The following is a 21484-nucleotide window of genomic DNA, read 5'->3' on the forward strand; positions in this document are numbered from 1 at the left end:
TTCTTTTTAGAAAGCCTCAGGCCTCTTAAAGTGGCCTCTTAAAGAAGTATATCCGCAAAGCCACAGTCATTCCTCAAAGCTTCCCTGGGAGTCAAGGGTAGAGACCGAAAGTGTTCCCTAGAGCTTCCCTCAGGAGCTTTTAATTAGATTAGTAATTCCTTACATTAGTATAGAGCTCATGAATTTACAAATGACTTTTATATCCACAGTCCTATTTGATTCCCAGAACCAAGCTAGCAAGGACTGGCCAGCATTTTATTGATGTGTGTCATTGCTGGTGGCAGAACCAGGATACAGCTCCCCTGACGTTTCAGCTGATGTCTTTTCCACCAGCAAGGCTCTCTCTTCAATTGGAATCAGAATTGGGGGGGGGAAGCTACCCCATGATAAAAGTCCCCTGGAGTCCAGAAAGTCTACCTTGGCTCTCCCTTGGCCTATAGCCTCTCCCAGCCTTGGAGGAGGATTCAGCATCCCAGATGAGGACAAAAGTGGACAGTATGACCATGGGGGGACCCACCATCACCAGAATTGAGTCAAAGAGTATATCAATGTCATTGTCATAAAAATGCAACAACTCTTCTAGACCCTGTTGCTTACCTTTGTGTTTCTCTGTAACACCTTTTCCTTTGTGTTTCTCTGTAACACCATTTTCAGGATTACAGAATCGTGGAAGGTTGGAGCTTAGAGATCATCTCACCTGTTATACAGGTGAGGAGACTGAGTCCTGGAAATGTATGGTGACTCACCCAAGGTCACACAGATACTGAAGGCAGAACTGAGATTCAAACCTAGGCTCCTAACTGGATCACAGCATCCATATGATTCATGGGGGAAGCTCTGAAGAGCCTGGAGGGTGTCCAGAGCCACGACGATGTCACCTTTTCTCAAAGGTGTAGCCCCTGAGGAAGGAGCAGGCTGGACTCCCTGGGGGGTGGGTTGGGGAAAGGAGGGAGGGCAACAAGTCCCTGCTGCCCTTGAGGCTTATTCCTGCTGTTAATTTTATGATGACCATTTTCATCTTCTGCTTCCCTCCCTCTTTCCTCCCACCCACACTCACAGTGGACCAGACCACAAAGAATAGACAACACTTTCTCCTGTCATCCACGCTGTCATAGGGGGTGGCATGGGGAGAGAAGGAACTGGCATTTGCAGAGATCCTGCTAGGTACCAAGTACTGTACTGAATCCTGCATCTCCATGAGACCACCTCCCCTCAACAGACAGCTGGGCACAACAGGGTAAGCCCTACATACTCATTCACTTTTCTTCATGAAACCATTTTCTCTCTACCAAAAAAAAAAAAAAAAAATCCAAGATCCAAATAGAGTCCTCCTCCCAGTTTTTCACTTCTCCCCTCTCCTGGTTAGGCTGAGATGTGCCAGTCAGGTTAGAATTGAGACAGGTAGCCAGAGCACAAGGCCAACCTCTGGGTTCCTGCCCCCTGTGGATCCCTAGACGGCACCATCCTAGGCCTGCCTAGATCTGGGACACCATGTGTGCATGGACACCCTGTGAATATGGCAGGACCAGGGAGACTGGCAGTTTGATTCTCCCTGACTGCCAGCGTCTGAGATTGGGAGCTCATGAGGCAGCCCTCACTCTCGGGGCAGCTGTGACACCAGGATAGGGAGCCCACTCTGGCCTTTTCACCCCGCTTCAGACAGGGCTCCTCTAACTCCAACCCTCACCCTCCCAGCTCTCATGTCCAGTGCCCGAGGTTGGCAGAGAACCTCCACTAGTCCTGGGGGCAGTGCCAGACCCCAGCGAGTCTTTCCTAAAAGATGATGGTCTCCTCGGTGGCTTCCCCATCCACCGGCTCCAAGTCCCTTGGTGACTCTTCAGGTCTGGGCCTCCCGCTGAGGGTTAGGCTGAGGCTAAGGCTGAGGGTGGCCGGGCAGCTGGAGTGGGTCAGCAGCGTGGTGTGGCGGCTCGAGAGGCTGCCATCAGAGAGCCGCCGGCACATCCTGGGCTGGCGACCCCCACAGCAGGCAAGGTGACGCAGGGGCCGCGGTAGCAGGTGGCTGTTGAAGCCCATGTAGATCCAGGGGTTGCAGCAGCTGTTGAGGCTTCCCAGAAGCATGGAGATGGTGAAAGCCACATTGGTGGAATCTACCAAGAGAGAAGCATGAGAAGCCTCAGAATGGCAGCTCGAAGGGACCTGGGAGAGCGTCCAGGCCCCACAATGAGGAACAGATGAGGAAACTGAGTCCTAGAGAAGAGAAGGGAGTCACTCAGGGTCCTGTAATTAGAGAGACACACAGCTGAGACTTGAACCTGGGACTCCTGGCTCCAGAGTCTTACCATGCTGATTTTGTTTGCTCGTTTTTGTTGTGTAACTGCAGGGTGAAGGTAGGAGCTGAGGTTTGCTTCAAGTTTAATTGAGAAGAAGGAATGTTGTCAGGGATAGGATCAGCCCAGATAGGAGAAACCAACTTTTTTACAAAACTTAGACCTTGAGTCCCCTAATGAATGTAGACCTAGAATGAGACAACTTCTGTAAAACAGGCAGGGAAAATAACCAAGCTCAGGCCTCATCCATCTCCATCCCCACTTACATCATAGATCATGGATTCACATGGCCTCCTGGACTCTGTCCCCTTCCATTCCTCAGGGGCAGGCCCACTCATTCTATATTCAGTCATTGAGTGTGTGGGCATCGACTCTGCCAGGCCCAATGCTGGGGATCTGATGGGGCAGTCAATGGAGCATGAATGCCCTATAGACACCTATGTCATCATTGCTGCCTGCAGCTGAGGGGGCAGCTTCTACGTACTGGGCTTCCAAGCATCCCTCTCCAGACCAGAACTTGTTCTGTATTCTTAGATTGTGCCTAGGAAATGTACCTTTCTGTAGGGAAAAACTAATTTCTCTCTTGGGCAGTCAAAATGTGAGGATGCCAAGGCTATAAGATTCCTTCCAGACAAAACGTTCTTTCTAAAGACTAAATGAAACCCTCATGGCAACAGGAAAGCTGCTGGGATGAGCTCTGGCCTCCTGCTAGATCTGTCATGGTTATAGCCATGGCATAGGTGGCATACTGAGTCACCTTACTCTTCAGTGGAGGTTGTAGAATCAGTGAAAGCAGTTTCAGAACTGGAAGGAACCTTAGAAGTAAGCTTTCTAGTTTTTATAGCACAGTTAATAACAGCTGCAACTCGAAGTCTTTCAGCTCCAGGGTAGAGATCCTATACTCCACCAGAGCTTCAACCAGCAAAATAAAAGGCAAAGCTCAAGTGCCTACTCTGCAAGGCACTGTGAAAGCTTCAGATACACTGACTCCTTGTGCACATGTCCCAGGGACATGCTCATGGGTGTGGCAACTCATGGCTCAAGAGAAGGGAAGACATAGGCCGAGAACATTTGATAGAGGGCATGAGTCATACAGGTGGGAAGCTGAAGGTACCTGGGCCTGGATGGACTGGTTCAGGGAACAGAAGTGAAGGTAGAGTGGGAAGCACCTGGAAGTGGAGGAGGGATGATATGGTTTGGATGTCGGCCAGGTGCAGTGATTCATGCCTGTAATCCCAACACTTTGGGAGGTCAAGGTGGGTGGATCACCTGAGGTCAGGAGCTCAAGGCCAGCCTGACCAACATGGTGAAATCCCGCCTCTACTAAAAATACAGAAAATTAGCCAGGCGTGGTGATGCGCACCTGTAGCCCCAGCTATTCGGGAGGCTGAGGCGGGAGAATTGCTTGAACCTGGGAGGTAGATTGCAGTGAGCTGAGATCATGCCATTGCACTCCAGCCTGGGTGACAAGAGCAAGACTCCATCTCAAGAAAAAGAGAGAGAGAGAGAGAGAGAGAGAGTTTGGATGTTTGTGCCCTCCAAACCTCATATTGAAATGTAACCCCCGGTGTTGGACGTGGGTCTGATGGGAGGTGATTGGATCACAGGGGTGGATCCCTCATAGATGGCTTAACGCCATTCGCTTGGTAATGAGTTCTCGCTCAGTTAGTTCACATGAGATCTGGTTGTTTGAAAGAATCTGGGACCTCTCTCTTCTCTCTCTTGTCCTCTCTTGCCATGTGATATGCTGGCTTCCCCCTTCACCTTCTGCCATGATTGGAAGCTTCCTGAGGCCCTCACTAGAAGCAGACGCTGGCACTATGCTTCTTTTTTATTTCCTTTTTGAGATAGGGTCTCGCTCTGACCCTCAGGCTGGAGTGCAGTGTGTGATTATGGCTCCTGTGCTCAAGCAATCCTTCTACCTCAGCCTCCTCAGTAGATCGGACCACAGGGGTGAACCAGTGTGCCACCATGCCTGGCTAATTTTTTTTCTATTGAGTAGAGATGAGGTTTCACTGTTTCCCAGGCTGGTTTTGAACTCCTGGAATCAATTGATCCCCCTGCCTCAGCCTTGCACCGTGCTGGGATTACAGGCATGAGCCACCACACCCAGCCTGGCACCATGCTACTTGTACAGCCTGCAGAACCGTAAGCCAAAATAAACCTCTTTTCTTTATAAATTTCTCAGTTTCAGGTATTCCTTCATAGCAGTGCAAATGGACTAATACAAGGGACAAGCCTCAAAAACAAACTCAGTCTTCCTTCCGTTTTGCCTGAGTTCTGGCCTGCTCCCTAGTTAATGTGTAACTAACTACAAATTGCGGAAGATTTGGGAAGTGGCTTTGGCTGAGGGGACAGTATTCATCCTGTCTGCTCCATCAATGTGCCTTTAGTGTCCAAGATTAAGCCAGGGACAAAGGAGTTCCACAGTTTCCTTCATTTAGGAGTGCCTGTTTGGTTTGGCTCACCTGAGCCAGGCCTTGGTAGGGGCTAGAGATATGCCACAGAGGCAGTGCTGCAGAGGAGGTGCCAGAGGCAGTGGTGGTTGCGCTTCCCAGCCCTTGAGGGTAGATACATCACACCCAGTTCTGGCCTTCGTTGCCTCTTGCCAGAAACTCAACTGATGGTCGGGGACAGGGGCAGGGACCAGGAAACAGGCAGGCTCTGACCAAAGACTTGGGGCCAGGGGGCCTGGAGGCCAGCATACGATGGAGGGGAACTTTGTGTACTGGAAAGCAAGTTTAAAGTAATGAATTTCTGCCCCAAGGGCTTTCATTTTTCTGGGAGCACATTGTCTGTAAGATAACTCTTTGGGACAACCCACTGTCCCATGCATTCCTTGCCCAAATAAGTCCTTGGTAAGTGGTAAATCACTGTACTCAAGTGAGGGCTGAGGTGTTGAGGGACAGGTTGGTGATGATGGTGGACACCATGGGCAAGCAGGAAAGTCTGCACTGGCTAAGTGGCAGGAGCACCATCTTCTCCTCAATAAAGAGGCAGATGACCATCTCACCCCAGTGCCACTGACTAAGCCACAATGTTGGGAGTAAAGCCATGACCTGGATAAAGCTTGGCCCATAAAGACCTCAATTCAAGCCCGAGCTCTGTCTCTCACTAGCAGTGGCATTTTGGACCAGTTATTTTACCTCTATGAGTCTCAAGTGACTCAAATGTAAAATACAGAAGGCCACTCCTCAGTAGCATGAGGGCTGAATGAGCCTGTACCTAGGAAACCCTCCTTCCTTCTATTCTGTGCTTGGCTAGAGCAGGGAGGTCCCCACAGTTGGTTAGAATTAATATGCTCATTGCTTAAAGGATAATCTACAAATAGTCTCTTGCCCAGACAATGTCAAAAGGGTGATTAAGAAGGGATATTGTATTAAGAAGGAAGTTTGGTATTACTTTTGCACTTCTCTTGCATGGTTGTGTTAAATTCATGAATGGCTCTCCTCTATTTCATCTCTCCTCTATTTCATCTCTCCTCTATTTCTCCTCTCCTCTATTTCATCTCTCCTCTATTTCATCTCTCAGAAAAATGATGAGAGCCAGGCCTCCCATGTGCCAGCTGGAGCACAGTCCTCTTAGAGGTTCCCATTTTGCTTTTCACACAGAAGAAAGGTCTCCCTCCTTTTATAACCACTTTTAAAATCAGAGTTATTAATGAGGTTGAGGAAAAAGACAAGGAGACAGAAGACTTGGGCTTTATTCTTCACTTTGTCACTCCCTAGCTGTGAGGCCTGGGGCAAGTCATGGTTCTGAGGCAGGAAAACAGCAGAGGGAATTAGAGGTTGGATAAAAAGCAGAATGAGTAGGAGCAGAAGCAGGATAAAGAGGAGGGTGAGCAAGAGGCAAGATAAAAAGCAGAGGTTGAGCCAAAACAAAAGTTATATGAAGTGAGTCAAGAGCCCCTTGGTTGGCTAGATCCAGACCAACCCAGTAAGGGGCAGCTCCGCAGAGATGGGCATGTGTGTTAGAGAGAAAAAGTATCCCTAAAATGACCCCATATAAGAATCAGCTCATTAAAGCTCATGCATAGGTACTGCATAGAATACATGCACTTAAAATTGAGATGAAGGCCACATGCAAGTGCACAAGGGCCAAAGTAACTAAGCAACCCACCTATCAAAAGGCAGATGCTGGCTAAAGATTAAGCAGCTCAGGGAAGAGAAAAAAAAGAACATATAAAAAGGCCCAAAGTACACCAAACTGATGCCGATCTCATTTCACAGAGGTCAGCCCGCTCTCCCCTCTCTGAGAGTGTTACTGTGCTTAATAAACTTTTGCTACTTTGCTATTTGTGTGTGTCACATCCAATTCTTTGTTTGTGGCACCAAGAATCCGGGACTTCACCACATCAGCTGGTAACATTTCCTCTCTGAGCCTCTGTTTCCTTATTAGTAACATGAAGAGGTTGAACTGGAAATTTCAGGGTTTTCATGTGCCAACTCTAATTAACTGGAAGAGTCTGTTGAGAAGGAGCTCAAAGGCATGTCCAGGAGCAGGAGGGAAAAGGCTGAGAGAGCAAGTTCATGGGCCACAAATTGCTATCATTCTATGATTTTAAAGCCCATCCAGCAAATTGGTAGTTGGTGGCCAAATGTGCTAATGGCCATATTTCACTAGTACCACACAGCATTTTAAAATTGTTAGTTACCAAAATTTTTAAAGCTAGAAATTTCACATAAAAGATACTGACATGGCATTGGTAGGGTAGTCATAACTGCCCCTTTTCACTTGGAGGAGGCACCATCTTTCTTCATTGCCCCACTAGTTTGTCACCTGCCTGGCCCTGGGAGGCATTGTAACCCTGACCTAATCCCCCATCCTCTCTTCCTGTCTCTCCCACCTCACTGCCCCCACACAGACCCCACTTGCCTTCATCAGGGGCATTCTCGTCCCACACGGACCACATCTGGACACTGAAGAAGGGAGCCCAGCAAGCGATGTAGGCCAGCACGATGACAAAGGTCATCTTCACAGTTCGGATCTTGGCCTGTGAGATGGTTTTGATGCTGCTGACCCGAGATGGCAGCCCCTGAGTGGTGGCAGCTGAGGCAGAAGGTGAGGGCCTGTCCCAAGTCCTCCAGCCCCCTCCTCCCACCCGCCAGGCCTGGGTCTTGACTTTTAAGTTTTTACAGATCTCATGGCAGATGAGGCTGTAGCAGGCTGTGAGCATGGTCACCGGCAGGACAAAGATAGCCAGGGTGGTCCAGGTGAGGTAGGCCCGTGGCCCCCAAGGGAAGCGGAAGTCTGCCCAGCAGTCCAGCACCCCTGAGCCCTGGATCACCTCCCGCAGGGAAAAAATGAAGACTTGAGGAAGGCTGAGGATGGCGGCCAGCAGCCAGGGAGCAGCGATGAGCAGGTAGGTGGACTGGCCGGGCTGCTGGAGGCTGCGCAGGGGGTGACAGACAGCCAGGTAGCGGTCCAGCGTCATGGCCAGCAGCATGTAGGTGGAGGCGAACATGCTGAGCACCTGCAGGTACTTGACGGTCCTGCACAGGAGGTCCGGGCCCTGGAAACGGTAGGTGATGTCCCACAGCAGCTGGGGTAGCACCTGGAAGAGCGCCACAGCCAGGTCTGTCAGGGCTAGGTGCAGCACGAACAGGTGCATGCGGGAACGCTTGTGGCCCAGCTGGCCCAGGGTCAGCAGCACAGCCAGGTTGCCCCCAGTGGCCAGCACCAGGACAGTGGCCAGGACTCCGATCTCCACCTTGGCCAGTTCCTCATCCCGGCCCAACCAGGGTGTTGTGGCATTGGGGGCAGAGAGGGTGCCCCAGGGAGTGGGGTTGGCATCCCACAGAGGCCCAGAATCCATGAGCAAGGTATGCTGGGAGGGGAGGATGGAGGGAGGATGGAGGGAGGATGTGGATGCAAGTGGAGAGGTTTGATGGATAAAATGGAGTGGCAAAGGAAAGGCTGAAGGCGGAGAGAAAGGAGAAGCGTGAGAATGACAGGGAGAAGGCTTGCAAATAGTTGGAAATCGTTCAGAGGACAGGGATAGAGAGGAGGAGGGAGGATGAAATATGGAAGGAGACAATGTGACTGGGATCGCTGATCCCAGTGAGGAGAGGGGACCCAGGAGAGAGAGAAGGAGGGGTCAGGAAGACAGGGAATCTGGACGGGAAGAATGGGGGAGGCTATGCAGAGTGAGGCTTCTGGAAGGGAAAGAAGGCTGGGGAGGGGCTACCACTCTCCAATCCACCTCAAATTCACTTTCTCCAAACTTTTCTGGAAGCCAAGAGCGGAAGCCCTTCAGCCTGCTTGGAGGCGCGGTCCGGGGCTGTCGGTGTCGCGCTCAGGGCTGGAAGTCCCAGCCAAGCCCGCTGGCTCTGCCTGGTGAGCAGCGGCGGGAGCGCAGCGGAGCGGCCGGATGGGGTTTTATGGGCTCTCACGCCGAGCCCGGCGGCCTGCGGCTCGCCAGTTGGCTCCAGCAGAGGAGGGCGGAGTGAAGCTCGCAGGCAACCACCCGGCTGGAGGACCAAGAGGCCGGCTGCTGGAGGGAGGGGGGCCAGAATGGGTAGCGGACGAGGGACAGAGAGCGAGACAAGCAGGCGACGCCAGCCAGCACCCAGCAGCCGGCAGGATCCACCGACCCGCAGGCAGGCAGGCAGATAAGCTCCAATGCGCACTCACCCTGGAACTCTCGGGCTGTCTCTCCACAGGTGGAGTCATCCCTGTGGGTTGGTGAGAGGCGGTTACTCCTCCCACCCACGCAGGGGCACTTCGGCTGGCGGCTCTGTTGGCGCGCCCCCTGCCAGCCGGCTAGCCGGTGCAGGATCCACAATCTTCAAGGATGGCCAGGTTGGCTAGGCGGCATGCCTGATTGGCAGTCACCTGGGAGTGACGTCTGATCGCAGACCCTGCTGAGGGACTGCGAGGCATAGGGAGAGTAAGAAAAAGTGAGGATATTTGTGGACGTGGGGGGTGGAAGGAGCTAGACCTGAGAACCCTGGTGCGCTTGACCGACGGGGACAGCGGGAGAAATTCCTGGTATTTGCGTCCCCAAGAGACTTCTGGCTTATGTGCTTTTCCTGCGTTAGGTGCTTCCAAGATCCTAAACGCAATTAACCACCCTGCGAGGTAGAAAACAGGCCCAGAGAAGTTCAAGAACTTGCTCTAAGAAGATTACTGAACGAGTAAGCAGCAGAGGCCGGTCTAGAACCAGCCCCGTGTGCCGTTCTGATAGCGCAGCAGCAGCGCTTAGCACCTAACTGGCTTGGCTAAATTCTGTGTGAGAGGCACTGGTGTTGAGGGTAAGAATAAAAACAAAACCCCATTCAGTCCAGAGGCAGCTTACAGCTCAATAGAGAAGGTGTTGTGTGGTGTTGGCTGTGGAATTCACATCATCTTCAGTATGCCAGATGGACTATTAGGACTCTCCCTGGAGCAAATTAGAGGTTAGGAGCAACAATAGCAAGGTCCCAGACTCTCAGAAAGGGCAGAGTCTGTGACCATAGGTAGGTCCTTTTGTCCTGGCTTTTTTTTTTTTTTTTTTTGAGACAGAGTCTTGCTCTGTCACCAGGCTGGAGTGTAATGGCACGATCTCAATCCACTGCAACCTCCACCTCTCAGGCTCAAGAGATTCTCCCTCCTCAGCCTCCCAAGTAGCTGGGTTCACAGGCAATCAAACCAAGCCCAGCTAATTTTGTATTTTTAGTAGAGACAGGGTTTCACCGTTTTGGCCAGGCTGGTCTCGAACTCCTGACCTCAGGTGATCCACCCCCCTCTGCCTCCCAAAGTGCTGGGATTATAGGCATGAGCCACCGCGTCTGGCCTTTGTCCTGCCTTTTAACCAGACTCCCCTTTACAATGTCACCAAACAGCAAATTAGCATTACTTCTTGAAGGTTCTATCTCTGCAACAGCCTACAAATTCAGCGCCTTCATTCCATCCCATGGCCACTTACCATTTAGCTGCCTAGAGTGTAGTAGCATCCTCCTTTTGTGCTTTGGAGCCCAAGCTTCCACCTTCCAAAGGATTTCGCTCTTTGTAGGTGATTTTTCAGTCTCTCTACCAGATCATTCCCACCCATTTGCAAACAAGCTCTAGTAACATTCATTAAAAAAAAAAAAAAAAATTATAACTCTCCTCAGCCACTATACTCCCACTTCCAGCTGTTAAAATCCCTACCATATCACAGCAGCACTTCTCAAAACAGCTGTCTATGTTTGTCCCCATTCTCTTACTTCCAATAAATGATACATTGTACTATTCTGGAAATCGCTTTTAAAATTCTACATTATGGTCGGGCGTGGTGGCTCACGCCTGTAATCCCAGCACTTTGGGATGCCGAGGTGGGTGGATCACCTGAGGTAAGGAGTTTGAGACCAGCCTGGTCAACATGGTGAAACTCCCATCTCTACTGAAAATACAAAAACTAGCTGGGCGTGGTGGCGGGCACCTGTAATCCCAGCTGAGGCTAAGGCAGGAGAATCACTTGAACCCAGGAGTCAGAGGTTGCAGTAAGCTGAGATCAGGCCATTACACTCCAGCCTGGATGAGAAGAACAAAACTCCGTCTCCAAAAATAAATAAATAAATAAATTCTACGTTATTTTTGACATCTGTCTATGCTGATACATAGGGTAGATCTAGTTCATTCATTTTTAACTGCTACAGGGAATGTTCTCATATGCCTGTTTGTGTTCACGTGTCAGAATTTCTCCCAGGTGTATATCTAGAAGTATATGCTGAGTATAAGTATTGTTGTGTCATATAATTTATAAGTTTTCAACTAAGTAGGACCATATCCTGAATTTTATCTCTAAATTAGTTGTACTAAATTAGTTGTCCAACCAGCTGCATTTCAGTTTCCCAACATCTTCACATTCAGACTTTTTAATTTTTATCAACCTGATAGGTGTAAAATAGCATCTCATTTTTCTTTTTTATTTCTCTGATTACTAAGTATTTTGAGTATCTTTCCTTGTATTTATTTGTTGTTTGGATTTTCTCTTCTGTAAATCATTCATATCTTCTGCTCAACTTTTTATTAGGTTGTTTTCCTTATCAAATTGTAGGACCCCTATATATTCTGATATGTTGGAAAATATCTTCTCTAATCTGTCACTATCTTTTTGCTTTGGATGGGGTCATTTGTTACACAGAAAATTTAATTTATGATGCAATCAATTCCTCCTTTTATTATTTTGGCTTTTTGTGTCTTGTGTTCTGTACTTTGAGAATGGAAATATTTCCCCCTGTATTTTCTTCTAACAAATTTAACTTTTGTTTTTCATATTTAGAGCTTTAATCCATCTGGAATTTATTTTTGTGTTATGTGTGGAGTAAGACTCTAACTTCATTTTTTCCCCAGCAGGGCAAACCAATTACTCCATTTATTGAATTGTCCATCATTTTTCAACTATCATCTGTATAATATATTATTTCAAATTTCATGTGAGGCTATTTCTGGAATCTCTGGCCTATTCTATTAATTTATTTTTCTATCCCTGTCCCAATATTTCACTATCTTATGTACGACAGCTTTCTAATGAGCCTTAATACTTGGTAAAAACAAGCCTCCCTTTGTTCTTATTTTTTAAATGTTTCTCACAATTTTGAAATGGTGAAATTTGTTATCAGTTTATTGAGTTCCAAAAAAGTTCTGTTGTTGAGCTTTTGGTTTGAGGCATTGACTTTAGAGATTAATTTGGGAGATAATTAATATATTTATGATTTCATTCAGGTCTATTCTTATGTCCCTCAATAATGTTTTATAATTTTCTTCAAAAATGTCTTCCCACCTTTTGATAGATTTATTTCTGTGTATCTTACAGTTTCTGTTGCCATTGTGTATATAATATTGTTATACCACATTTTCTAGTTACTACTGGTTATTGCCAGTATATGGGAACAATGTTGATTTTTGTGTCTTGCTCTTATATCCAGCAGTTTTCCTGCAGCTTGTAAATAATTTTGGATTATCTATACACACAGTATTGTCTGCAAACAACAATAATTTTTTTTTCTCCCATTCTATTTAGCTCATCTTTTTCTTGTCTAATTGCAAAGGTTAAGACTCTAGTACAATGTCAAAGAGCAGGCATCATTGATGTTTCTACATTTAATGAGAATGCACCTAAAGTTTCACCATTACATGTTATATATATGGTAGGTTCTCTTCACTTTTTAATTTTTAAAAGATACTTAGTTTTACATACACATATTATAAAGAGTCAAATGATTCTACAGTAGTTGTTATGAGAAAAAGTAATTCCCCCACACTACTAATATTTTTCAATTTCCTATTTTTCATTTTCTTCCATTTTTTAATTTTTTACTAAAGAAAACTGTAACCATATACAAAAGCAGAGAGAATACCATGAGGAAACCCCATGCTTTCATCACCCAGCTTTAACAATTACCAACAGATAGCCAATCTGTTTCATCTAAATCTTTATCCATTTCCTTCCATCCTAAGATTATTCTGAAGCAAATGTCAGACATCATATCATTTTATCTGTATTTCATATATGTATTTCTAAAGGATGAGCACTCTTAAAGATAACTACAACACCTTACCATCGCTGTATTAGTTAGCGTTCTCCAGAGGAATAGAACCAATAGCGGTTTATTTGTTTGAATCCAGATTCAAATAAGGTTCACGCACTGGCATTGGTTAATGTGCCTCTTAGGTCTGTGATTTGCAGATTACACTTCCATCCCTTTGTATGCTTTGTTCCTTGCAGTGTTGTTGTTGAAGAAACCAGACTGTTTTGTAGAATTTCCCATGATGTATGTTTTCAAAATTGCATCCCTGTGAAGTTGTTTAACAAGTTTCTTTGTTTGCTGATGCCTGATCAGATTCTGGTTAGATTTGTTTAGTTTAGTTTTTTAGCAAGAGTGTTTCATAGGTGTTATTGGGTGCATCCATCAGGGATACATAATGTGTGATTGTCTCTCTTTTTGTGATGTTATCAACCATTGTTAATTATGGCACAGATCCAATAATTCATCTCTTTGCAAAGTGATCATGTTCTATTATTCCTTCATTGTTTATTAATTTAAATAATTCTGTAAAGAGAATCTTCTCTCATCAACTATTTGGTTATCCTTAGGCATAGCTTGTACAGAAAAGACAGAATAAATGCTTATTTTTCCATTATTAATAGTTTTCAAGAAAATAAATTTGTTTTCTGGACTTCTTCAAATCGGATTTTTTTTTTTTTTTTTTTTTTTTTTTTTGAGATGGAGTCTCACTCTGTTACCCAGGCTAGAGTGCAGTGGCGCGATCTTGGCTCACTGCAACCTCCGCCCCTCCAGGTTTAAGCAATTCTCTGCCTCAGACTCTGGAGTAGCTGGGATTACCGGTGCGTGCCACCACACCTGACTAATTTTTTTTGTATTTTTAGTAGAGACGGGGTTTCACCATCTTGGCCAGGCTGGTCTTGAACTCCTGACCTCATGATCCACCTGCCTAGGCCTCCCAAAGTGCTGGGATTACAGGTGTGAGCCACTACGCCCGGCCAAACCATAGATTTAAACAAATTTTATATATTTGAGTCACTTATAGTTATTACTTTGATGCTCAAATTGTCCCACCTTTGGCAAATGAAGCTGATTTATGTTGGTACCTTAGTCCTTTTGTGTTGTTGTTTGTTTATCAATGAATATTTACTTTAAAAATTTAATGTATATATCTTTTTTTTTTTTTTTTTTTTTTTTTGAGACAGTCTTGCTCTGTCCCCCAGGCTGGAGTGCACTGGCAGGATCTCAGCTCACTGTAACCTCCACCTCCCAGATTTAAGCAATTCTCCTGCCTCAGCCTCCTGAGTACCTGAGATTACAGGCGCCCACCACCATGCCCCCGCTAATTTTTGTGTTTTTGGTAGAGATGGGGTTTCACCCTATTGGCCAGGCTGGTCTCAAACTCCTGATCTCAAGTTGTCTTCCTGCCTCAGCCCCTCAGAGTGCTGGGATTACAGGCGTGAGCCGCCACGCCCAGCCCTAATGTGTATACCTTTTTGATTGAGAAACAATTCAATATACCATAAAAGTCACCCTTTTAAAATGTACAGTTCAATGGTTTTTAGTATGTTCAAAAAGTTGTGCAACTATCACCACCATCTAATTGCAGGATAATTGCCTTACCTGAAAAAGAAACCACATGCCCATTAGCAGTCACTACCCATTCCCCCTCCCACTCCCAGCTCCTAACAACTACCAATCTACTTTCTGTCTCTACAGATTTTCCTGTTCTAGGCGTTTCATGCAAATGGAATCATACAATATGTGGCCTTTTGTGACTGGCTTCTTTCACTTAGCACAGTGTTTTCAAGGTTCATCCATATTATAACATGTAGCAGTACTTCTTTTCTATGGATAAATAATATTCCCTTGTATGGATACACCACATTTTATCTTTTATCAGTCAATAGACATTTGGGTTGTTTCCACCTTGGACAGATTACAAATAATGCTGCTAATGAACATTCATGTATGAGTTTTCGTGTGGACATACATTGTTAATTTTGGGGGTATATACCTAGGAATGGAATTGCTGGGTTATGTGGTAACTCTGTTCACATTTTTGAGGAACTGCCAAACTTTTTCAAAATTGGCTGTACCACTTTATCCTGAGTCCTTTTTATAAGTCTTAGTGTTTTTTTGATAGCTCTATTGCTTTCTGGCATGGCAAACATGTAAGTGGCATACTGCACATTTTTTGTAATTCTTTTTTTCACTTAACATATCCTGCAGATCACTTCATGGGAGAATTCAGACATGTTTCTCTTTCCTTTTTGCAGTTTTTTAATACTTCAGTGTATGGAAATACCATACTTTATTTATCCAGTCACCTTTGATAGGCATTCTGATTGTATCCGGTCTTGCTGTTACAAATAGTGCTATAATAAATTGCCTCTTTCTATAGATAGATAAATAGATCTATGTATAAAGATAAACATGTATATATATATGTGTGTGTGTGTGTGTGTGTGTGTGTATCGTTTCATATTTCACTAGTACAATCTTTGTAATAGGCTCCTAGAAGTGAGATTACTGGGTTAAGGGTATATGCACAAACAATTCTGCTATATATTGCCAAATTATCCTCTGTAGGGATTGAACCAATTTGTGTTCTGACTAGGAATGCATGAGTGTCTGTTTTCCCAGTCTTGCCAACAGTGTATTCTTAAATTTTGGATTTTTGCCAATCTGATAAGTCAAAAATAATATCTCAGTTTACCTTTGATTTGAATGTCTTTTAAGTGAGGTTGAACATCTTTTCATAATGTTAAGGGTCATTTCCATTTCTTTTTCTAATAATTATTGATATGTCTAGCTGATTCTTCTGTGATTGTTGACCTTTTTAATTATCTTTTTTGAGAAACTTTATATACCGTGGAAATTAACCTTTGTCTGACATTTAAGTTGCAAATATTTTTTCCCATTTTGTCACTGATCTTTTTACTTGACTTGTGGTATTTCTTGATGTAGGTCACCATTTTAAATTCAATTTAGTAGATTTATTTGCTATTAACCTTGATTTTTTAAATAACAAATACATACTGCCACTTCTTGATTTTTTAGTTTTAGGAATTTTCTATTTACCTTCTCTTTGGTGGATGAGCAGATAGTACCCTTCCAGCAAAGACTCAACACTCACATTGCACATTTTCAGTACCCCACCCTCCCAATATAGTAATGGGAATAGTGACTTGTGCATCCTCATCTGAAACTGATGTCATAAAAACCAAAAGTTGGATCTTAAGGGAATAATAAAGAGTTTGTGAAGCTCCCTCCCAAAATTAAAGTTAAAAATAAAAAATAAGGCACAATTTATCCTCAGATAATTTAATCAAATCGTTTAAAAAAGGATTTGCTTCCCTGGATTTGAATGTTGGTTTCTACATTATCAAGTAGTGGACGTAAGAGGCAGAGAAATCTAAATCCAAATTGTTAGGTGTCACTTCCATTGAAGAAGAAAGAAGTTCTGTTTTCATATGTTCAACTTGAACACCATGTTTTCAGGAACAGATCTATCATGAAAAATAAAATTTCTTTCTCAGAATACATATTTATCAATGTCTCTTCATTTAACAATCTCCCATTTTAGCCAAAGGGTGAATTCAAAATTTTTCCAGCATTATTATTTGCCAAAGAGGAGTGGGGACATGTGTCCCTCTTCTACCACACCATGATCTGGACAGAAGAAAGTGAATAAGGACATTTTTCTCCCTGAAGCCTTTGGGAGCTTGGCCTGCAGAAGCCTCTTCTTGGTTACGACTCAGAACCCTCTCAGAACATTGTGACCTGCATTGTGCTGGCACTGCACAGAGATCTTCCCGGGCAACCCTTGATTCACCATTCCATAAATGTCCGGGTGGAGGAAGTGGTATGGGGAAGATGGACCTTTACAAAGATTTATGCACCTTTTATAGCTAGGAGCAGCACTTGATGTTGCCACCGTCTTCTGTTAAGTTGGTTTAACACAGTGTGATGGACAGTAAACAGGTAAAAAGAATTGTGTGAATGACAGGAGGGTTAGCCTGTCCGGTTTTGATTTCAGGGACTCCCAGAAAGCCTCCATTTTGCTCTTCTAATCACAAGATAACTTGTACAGTCACAAAATGTTGCAGTTGAAAGAGACTTATCTTTTGGTTCTGGCCAAGAGGCTGAGGACTATGGAAAGGACCTCAGACCCAGCTAATTTTGGTATTTTTAGTAGAGATGGGGTTTCTCCATGTTGGTCAGGCTGGTCTCGAACTCCTGACCTCAGGTGATCCGCCCGCCTCGGCCTCCCAAAGTGCTGGGATTACAGCCTGAGACACCATGCCCAGCCTACAAATGGCATTCTTAACATTGCACAGAGATGATCCAACCTGGAGCAGGGGAGGGCTGGGACCCAAATCTACCCAGGAGCTCTTTTTTCCCCTTCTGTGCATCGCTTCCTGAGGGCAGCAGTTCCCCACCCTGGTTGCACATTCAGATCTCCAGGGCAAACTAAACTGCCTAAGCCTCACCCACAGAGAATCTGATTCACTGCCTTAAGGCAAAAGATTCAGCCCTGGAGCCAATAAAGCCAACTAACCTTGTACGATGGGCTTGGCACATCGCAGAAGCTCAATAAACTTTTATTGAATGTTAATGCAGAATTTAATGGGCATGAATGAGTAAATGATTATCCTTCACAGCTAATATTGCCTTATTTTTTTTCAACTGGATTGTAGAATTTCTAAAATTCACAAAAGTAGAGAGGCTAGTATAATACTTTGTATAGTATATGATCTGCATTTTTCCAGGGGCTTTTTAGAGAGTAGATCAGAGAAATGACTCTAATGGTGGTAAGAAGTTCAGTCGCCCCACTGGATCAGGGGCATATGTGTGTACAGTGGTTTTGGGAGGCTCTCAGGCCTGCGAGGGGATCTAGTGCCTAGGCATCCTGGCAGCCAGAAACAGAGGGATTCTATAAAGGGGTTTCCCTCTCTAGTGTCTAGGCATCCTGGCATCTACAGAGGGGTAGCCCTTTATAGAATAGGAACTCTCTCCCCTGGAAGCCCCCCGCAGACCTCAGCTCCAAGAGCGGGGAGAGGCAGAGTTAGTGTAACGTAGCTTCATTGGCAATGGGGCTGGAGTCTCCAGGGATACATACTTAGCTCTCTGACACGGCTTCTTAGAAGAGGAGGCGATCTTGCTATGCTCAAATAACACCACCCTTGACTGCTCTGGGAGAACAGTTGAAACTTTCGACTAATTATTGTCATTTCATGAAAAAGTTTTAGTTTTTCTTTTAAGCTCATTGTAGCTATCAGACCTCCAATAAGCTTCCTTAATGACATGAGGGCAGTGACTCACAGAGGATAGATGCAAAGCATAGCTTTCTAGTTTCTGGGAAAGCTGTCCCCCAGCCAACTTGTGGGCTTGACTGTTTGAGGCTGGGAGCCCTGTGGAGAGAGGGGTCCAGGGTGCAGGAGCAGGGAGGTGTACAGCTGCTGAACCCAAGAGGTGGGAGGCTGGGAACAGCTGCTGAGTCCAGCTTCCTCCTATTTTTTTATTCAGTGCCAGAGTTTCCTTGATCCTCTAGAGAAGTAGAGTCTTAAGCAAGACTCATCATTAAGCTGGCCCAAGTAGGCACCTGCTTCCTCTCCTTCAGCTACAACAGGAGGAGGGAGGTTTGGCTTCAGTGTCTTCCTAAGCCTGCTTTCAGAGATCTGTGCTTCTTTTTTCCTGCCCCACACCCGCCCCCGCCACACACACTCCTGCCATGTTCCCAATATTCATGTGCATTCCCCCAACAGCAAGTGTTACTGCTCAGGTTTGGTTGGTGGATGGGTAAATGGCAGCCTGTATTAGGGACATCCTTCTTCATTTATCTTCCCATCAACACTTACCAATTCTGTGCCCACTGATGGTGGCAGAGGGCAGGGGAGTTCATTAATCCATGTGGCCAATGTGCACAGGTAGGCAGCATGAAGGCCAAGTCATCTATTAGGCACCTCTGTATCCCCAGCTCTCTCCATAATTCCTGGCACATAATGGGTTCCCAATAGTCCTTTATAGGAAGGGGGGATGGATGGCAGATATGGGGGAAAAAAACACTGGACCTGAAATGGGGAAACCTGAGTTCTCCTCTCGGTACTGCCAATGACTCAGTATACCCTTGATAATGTCACTTCATCACTCTGGCCTCAGTTTTCTCTTATATAAAACAAGGTAGTTAGATTGGTTGATCACTAAGGTCCTTGCAGTACTTCTTTTAGGGTCCTATGATGGTACAATTCCACAATATCCTGACCCATGCTGAGCTGTTAGGGCTGCGTGCTGAGGAATATATGCTGAGCTGTTATTCTTCTCAGGTGATACCAGTGTTTAAAACAGGCCTTCTGAAAAATAGCACCCAACCCAAGGAGGGACTCGAATTCTGAAAATTCAGAGCTAAAGAGGGAAGTCATGGCCCAGATTCCTGGGCACAGATTCCGAGTCAGAGTCCCACTCAACAACCAGGATAGGCAACTGCCCAGACAGAGGATGTCTGAATGTTGTACAGCAGGCCAGGCTTCAGGGCAGTGGGATGGAAGGTGAGCAATCTCATTAAGAGAGATAATGTCCCTCTCTGAGATGCCTCCCATACTGGTCCATGCCATGTTCCCTTCCTGTGATCTGGCTTAAATTCAGGTCTGGTCTTTAACATATTTCTACCTTCAGAATCTGGTATCCTGATCCCCTCAATGAAAAAAAAAAAGTCATTGTATGCCAAAAACATATTTTTAAAGGACGTGTCTAAAATGGAATTGCTGGTACATTTCTATAGTGAACTTTTTATGAAATAAACATATTCCTGGCCGGGTGCGGTGGCTCACGCCTGTAATCTCAGCACTTTGGGAGGCTGAGGCGGGAGGATCACGAGGTCTGGAGATGGAGACCATACTGGCTAACACGGTGAAACCCCATCTCTACTAAAAATACAAAAAATTAGCCGGGCGTGGTGTCGGGCACCTGTAGTCCCAGCTACTCAGGAGACTGAGGCAGGAAATGACGTGAACCCGGGAGGCGGAGCTTGCAGTGAGTGGAGATCGCACCACTGCACTTCAGCCTGGGCAATAGAGGGAGACTCCATCTCAAAAAAAAAAAAAAAAAAAAAAAAAAAAAAAAAAAAACAGTCCTGACAAAATATTGCATAGGAGGGCAGATTTAAGTGAACCAGTACGTTGGAGAGAAGCACAGACTAGATTTTGTTTGCTTTTTAGTATCTAGCTGGTGCCAGCTCTATCAAGGCATGATTCCAAATTCTTGCTATAAGCCTGGAAAATAAACCCTGTATTATTTTCCTTTTTTCCCCCACAATGGTGAGTAAATTGAGATGATTCAGAGAGGTTGAGTGACTTACCCAAGGCTCTTATGGTCAGGAAGTGGGGGATTACAATTCCAAGTCTTTTCCAGATAAGACTCCAAAATTCAGTCTTTCTTGCTGTTCCTGGGTACTTAGAGAAGGTGACATACAGCTGGAGCATCTCCATTATCTCCTTAATAGAACCAATAATACTAATAACAGCTAATATTTACATAATCCTTCAAAATTGAAAAATTACTTCGATCTTGCATTATCTCATTTAATTTTCACCATAGTCCTTCCTAGTGGATATTTCAGTCCAGATTTTAAGAAAGACATTGAGGTTCAGAGGAGCTAATTACTACACCAAGATCACACAGCACTTAAAGACTGATATAAGGGACAAGAACAAAAATCCTTTGGGGTTCTCCTAGGGAGTATAAAGGGATTCTGAGTGTAAAAATCTTGAGAATCACCGTTCCAAGCCAAGCCTTCTTCTCAGCTTTGCATTTCTACCTGTTTTTTATCAGTCACACAGACTTGAAATGCAGGAATCATAGACTCATACAGCTTGAAACATGGAAAGGCTCTCAAAAATGATCTAGCCTGGCTGGGCACCATGGCTTATGCCTGTAATCCCAGGTCTTTGGGAAGCTGAGGCGGGAGGATCGCTTGAACTCAGGAGTTCGAGACCAGCATAGACAACATAGTGAAACCCATTTCTACCAAAAAAAATTAGCCGGAGATAGTGGTGCACACTTACAGTCCAGCTCCTTGGGAGGCTGAGGCCAGAGGATCACTTGAGCCCTGGGGATCGCTTGAACCTGGGAGATTGAGGCTGCAGTTAGCCTTGGCCATGCCACTGCACTCCAACCTAGGTGACAGAGAAAGCCACTTGTTAAAAAAAAAAAAAAAAAGTAATCTAGCCCATCAGTTTTCAAAATGGAACCCAAGAGTTCCCCAAAGGTGCTCCAGGGGCTCCCTTGGGGGCACAGGCTAGGCCAAGTGGGTGAGGTTCCTAGAAAATTGCTATTCATAAAACTAACACTAGGATCTCTCAGAAAAGAATTGCCTTTGCTTAGGAAAAGACCTAATAAGCTCCAGGGAGATAGAGGTAAGGCCCTGGTGGTAAGGTCTGGAAGGCAGAAAGGAAGAGATAGTTAAACCAGTAACTTCAGGTGATCCACCCACTTCAACCTCCCAAAGTGCTGGGATTACAGGTGTGAGCCACCGTGCCCAGCATCATGAAGCATTTTAAAAATTAGTTTGAGTTGACTGCCAACACTTAAAATACAAGTGATTTCACCTAAAAATCCAGTTTACCAACTTCTCTTAAAAAATATATCAGACCTGCAGGAGATCGAGACCATCCTGGCGAACACGGTGAAACCCCGTCTCTACTAAAAAAATACAAAAAACTAGCC

General features: G+C 45.3%; 1 protein-coding gene and 1 long non-coding RNA gene across 2 annotated transcripts; one reads left to right on the top strand and one right to left on the bottom strand.

Moving 5' to 3' along the window:
* Positions 1 to 1773: 1773 nt before the first annotated feature.
* Positions 1774 to 8103, bottom strand: AVPR1B (arginine vasopressin receptor 1B). Its single transcript, NM_001246222.1, is given in 2 exon segments — positions 1774 to 2108; positions 7164 to 8103. Coding segments are annotated over 2 exon segments (1275 nt in total).
* A 943-nt stretch (positions 8104 to 9046) lies between these two features.
* Positions 9047 to 16736, top strand: LOC144338168 (uncharacterized). Its single transcript, XR_013412036.1, has 3 exons — positions 9047 to 9089; positions 9329 to 9600; positions 16353 to 16736. It is a non-coding gene; the product is annotated as an uncharacterized LOC144338168 (long non-coding RNA).
* The last annotated feature ends 4748 nt before the right edge of the window (positions 16737 to 21484 follow it).

Source organism: Macaca mulatta, chromosome 1 (assembly GCF_049350105.2).
Source record: "Macaca mulatta isolate MMU2019108-1 chromosome 1, T2T-MMU8v2.0, whole genome shotgun sequence".
NCBI classification, from domain to species: domain Eukaryota; kingdom Metazoa; phylum Chordata; class Mammalia; order Primates; family Cercopithecidae; genus Macaca; species Macaca mulatta.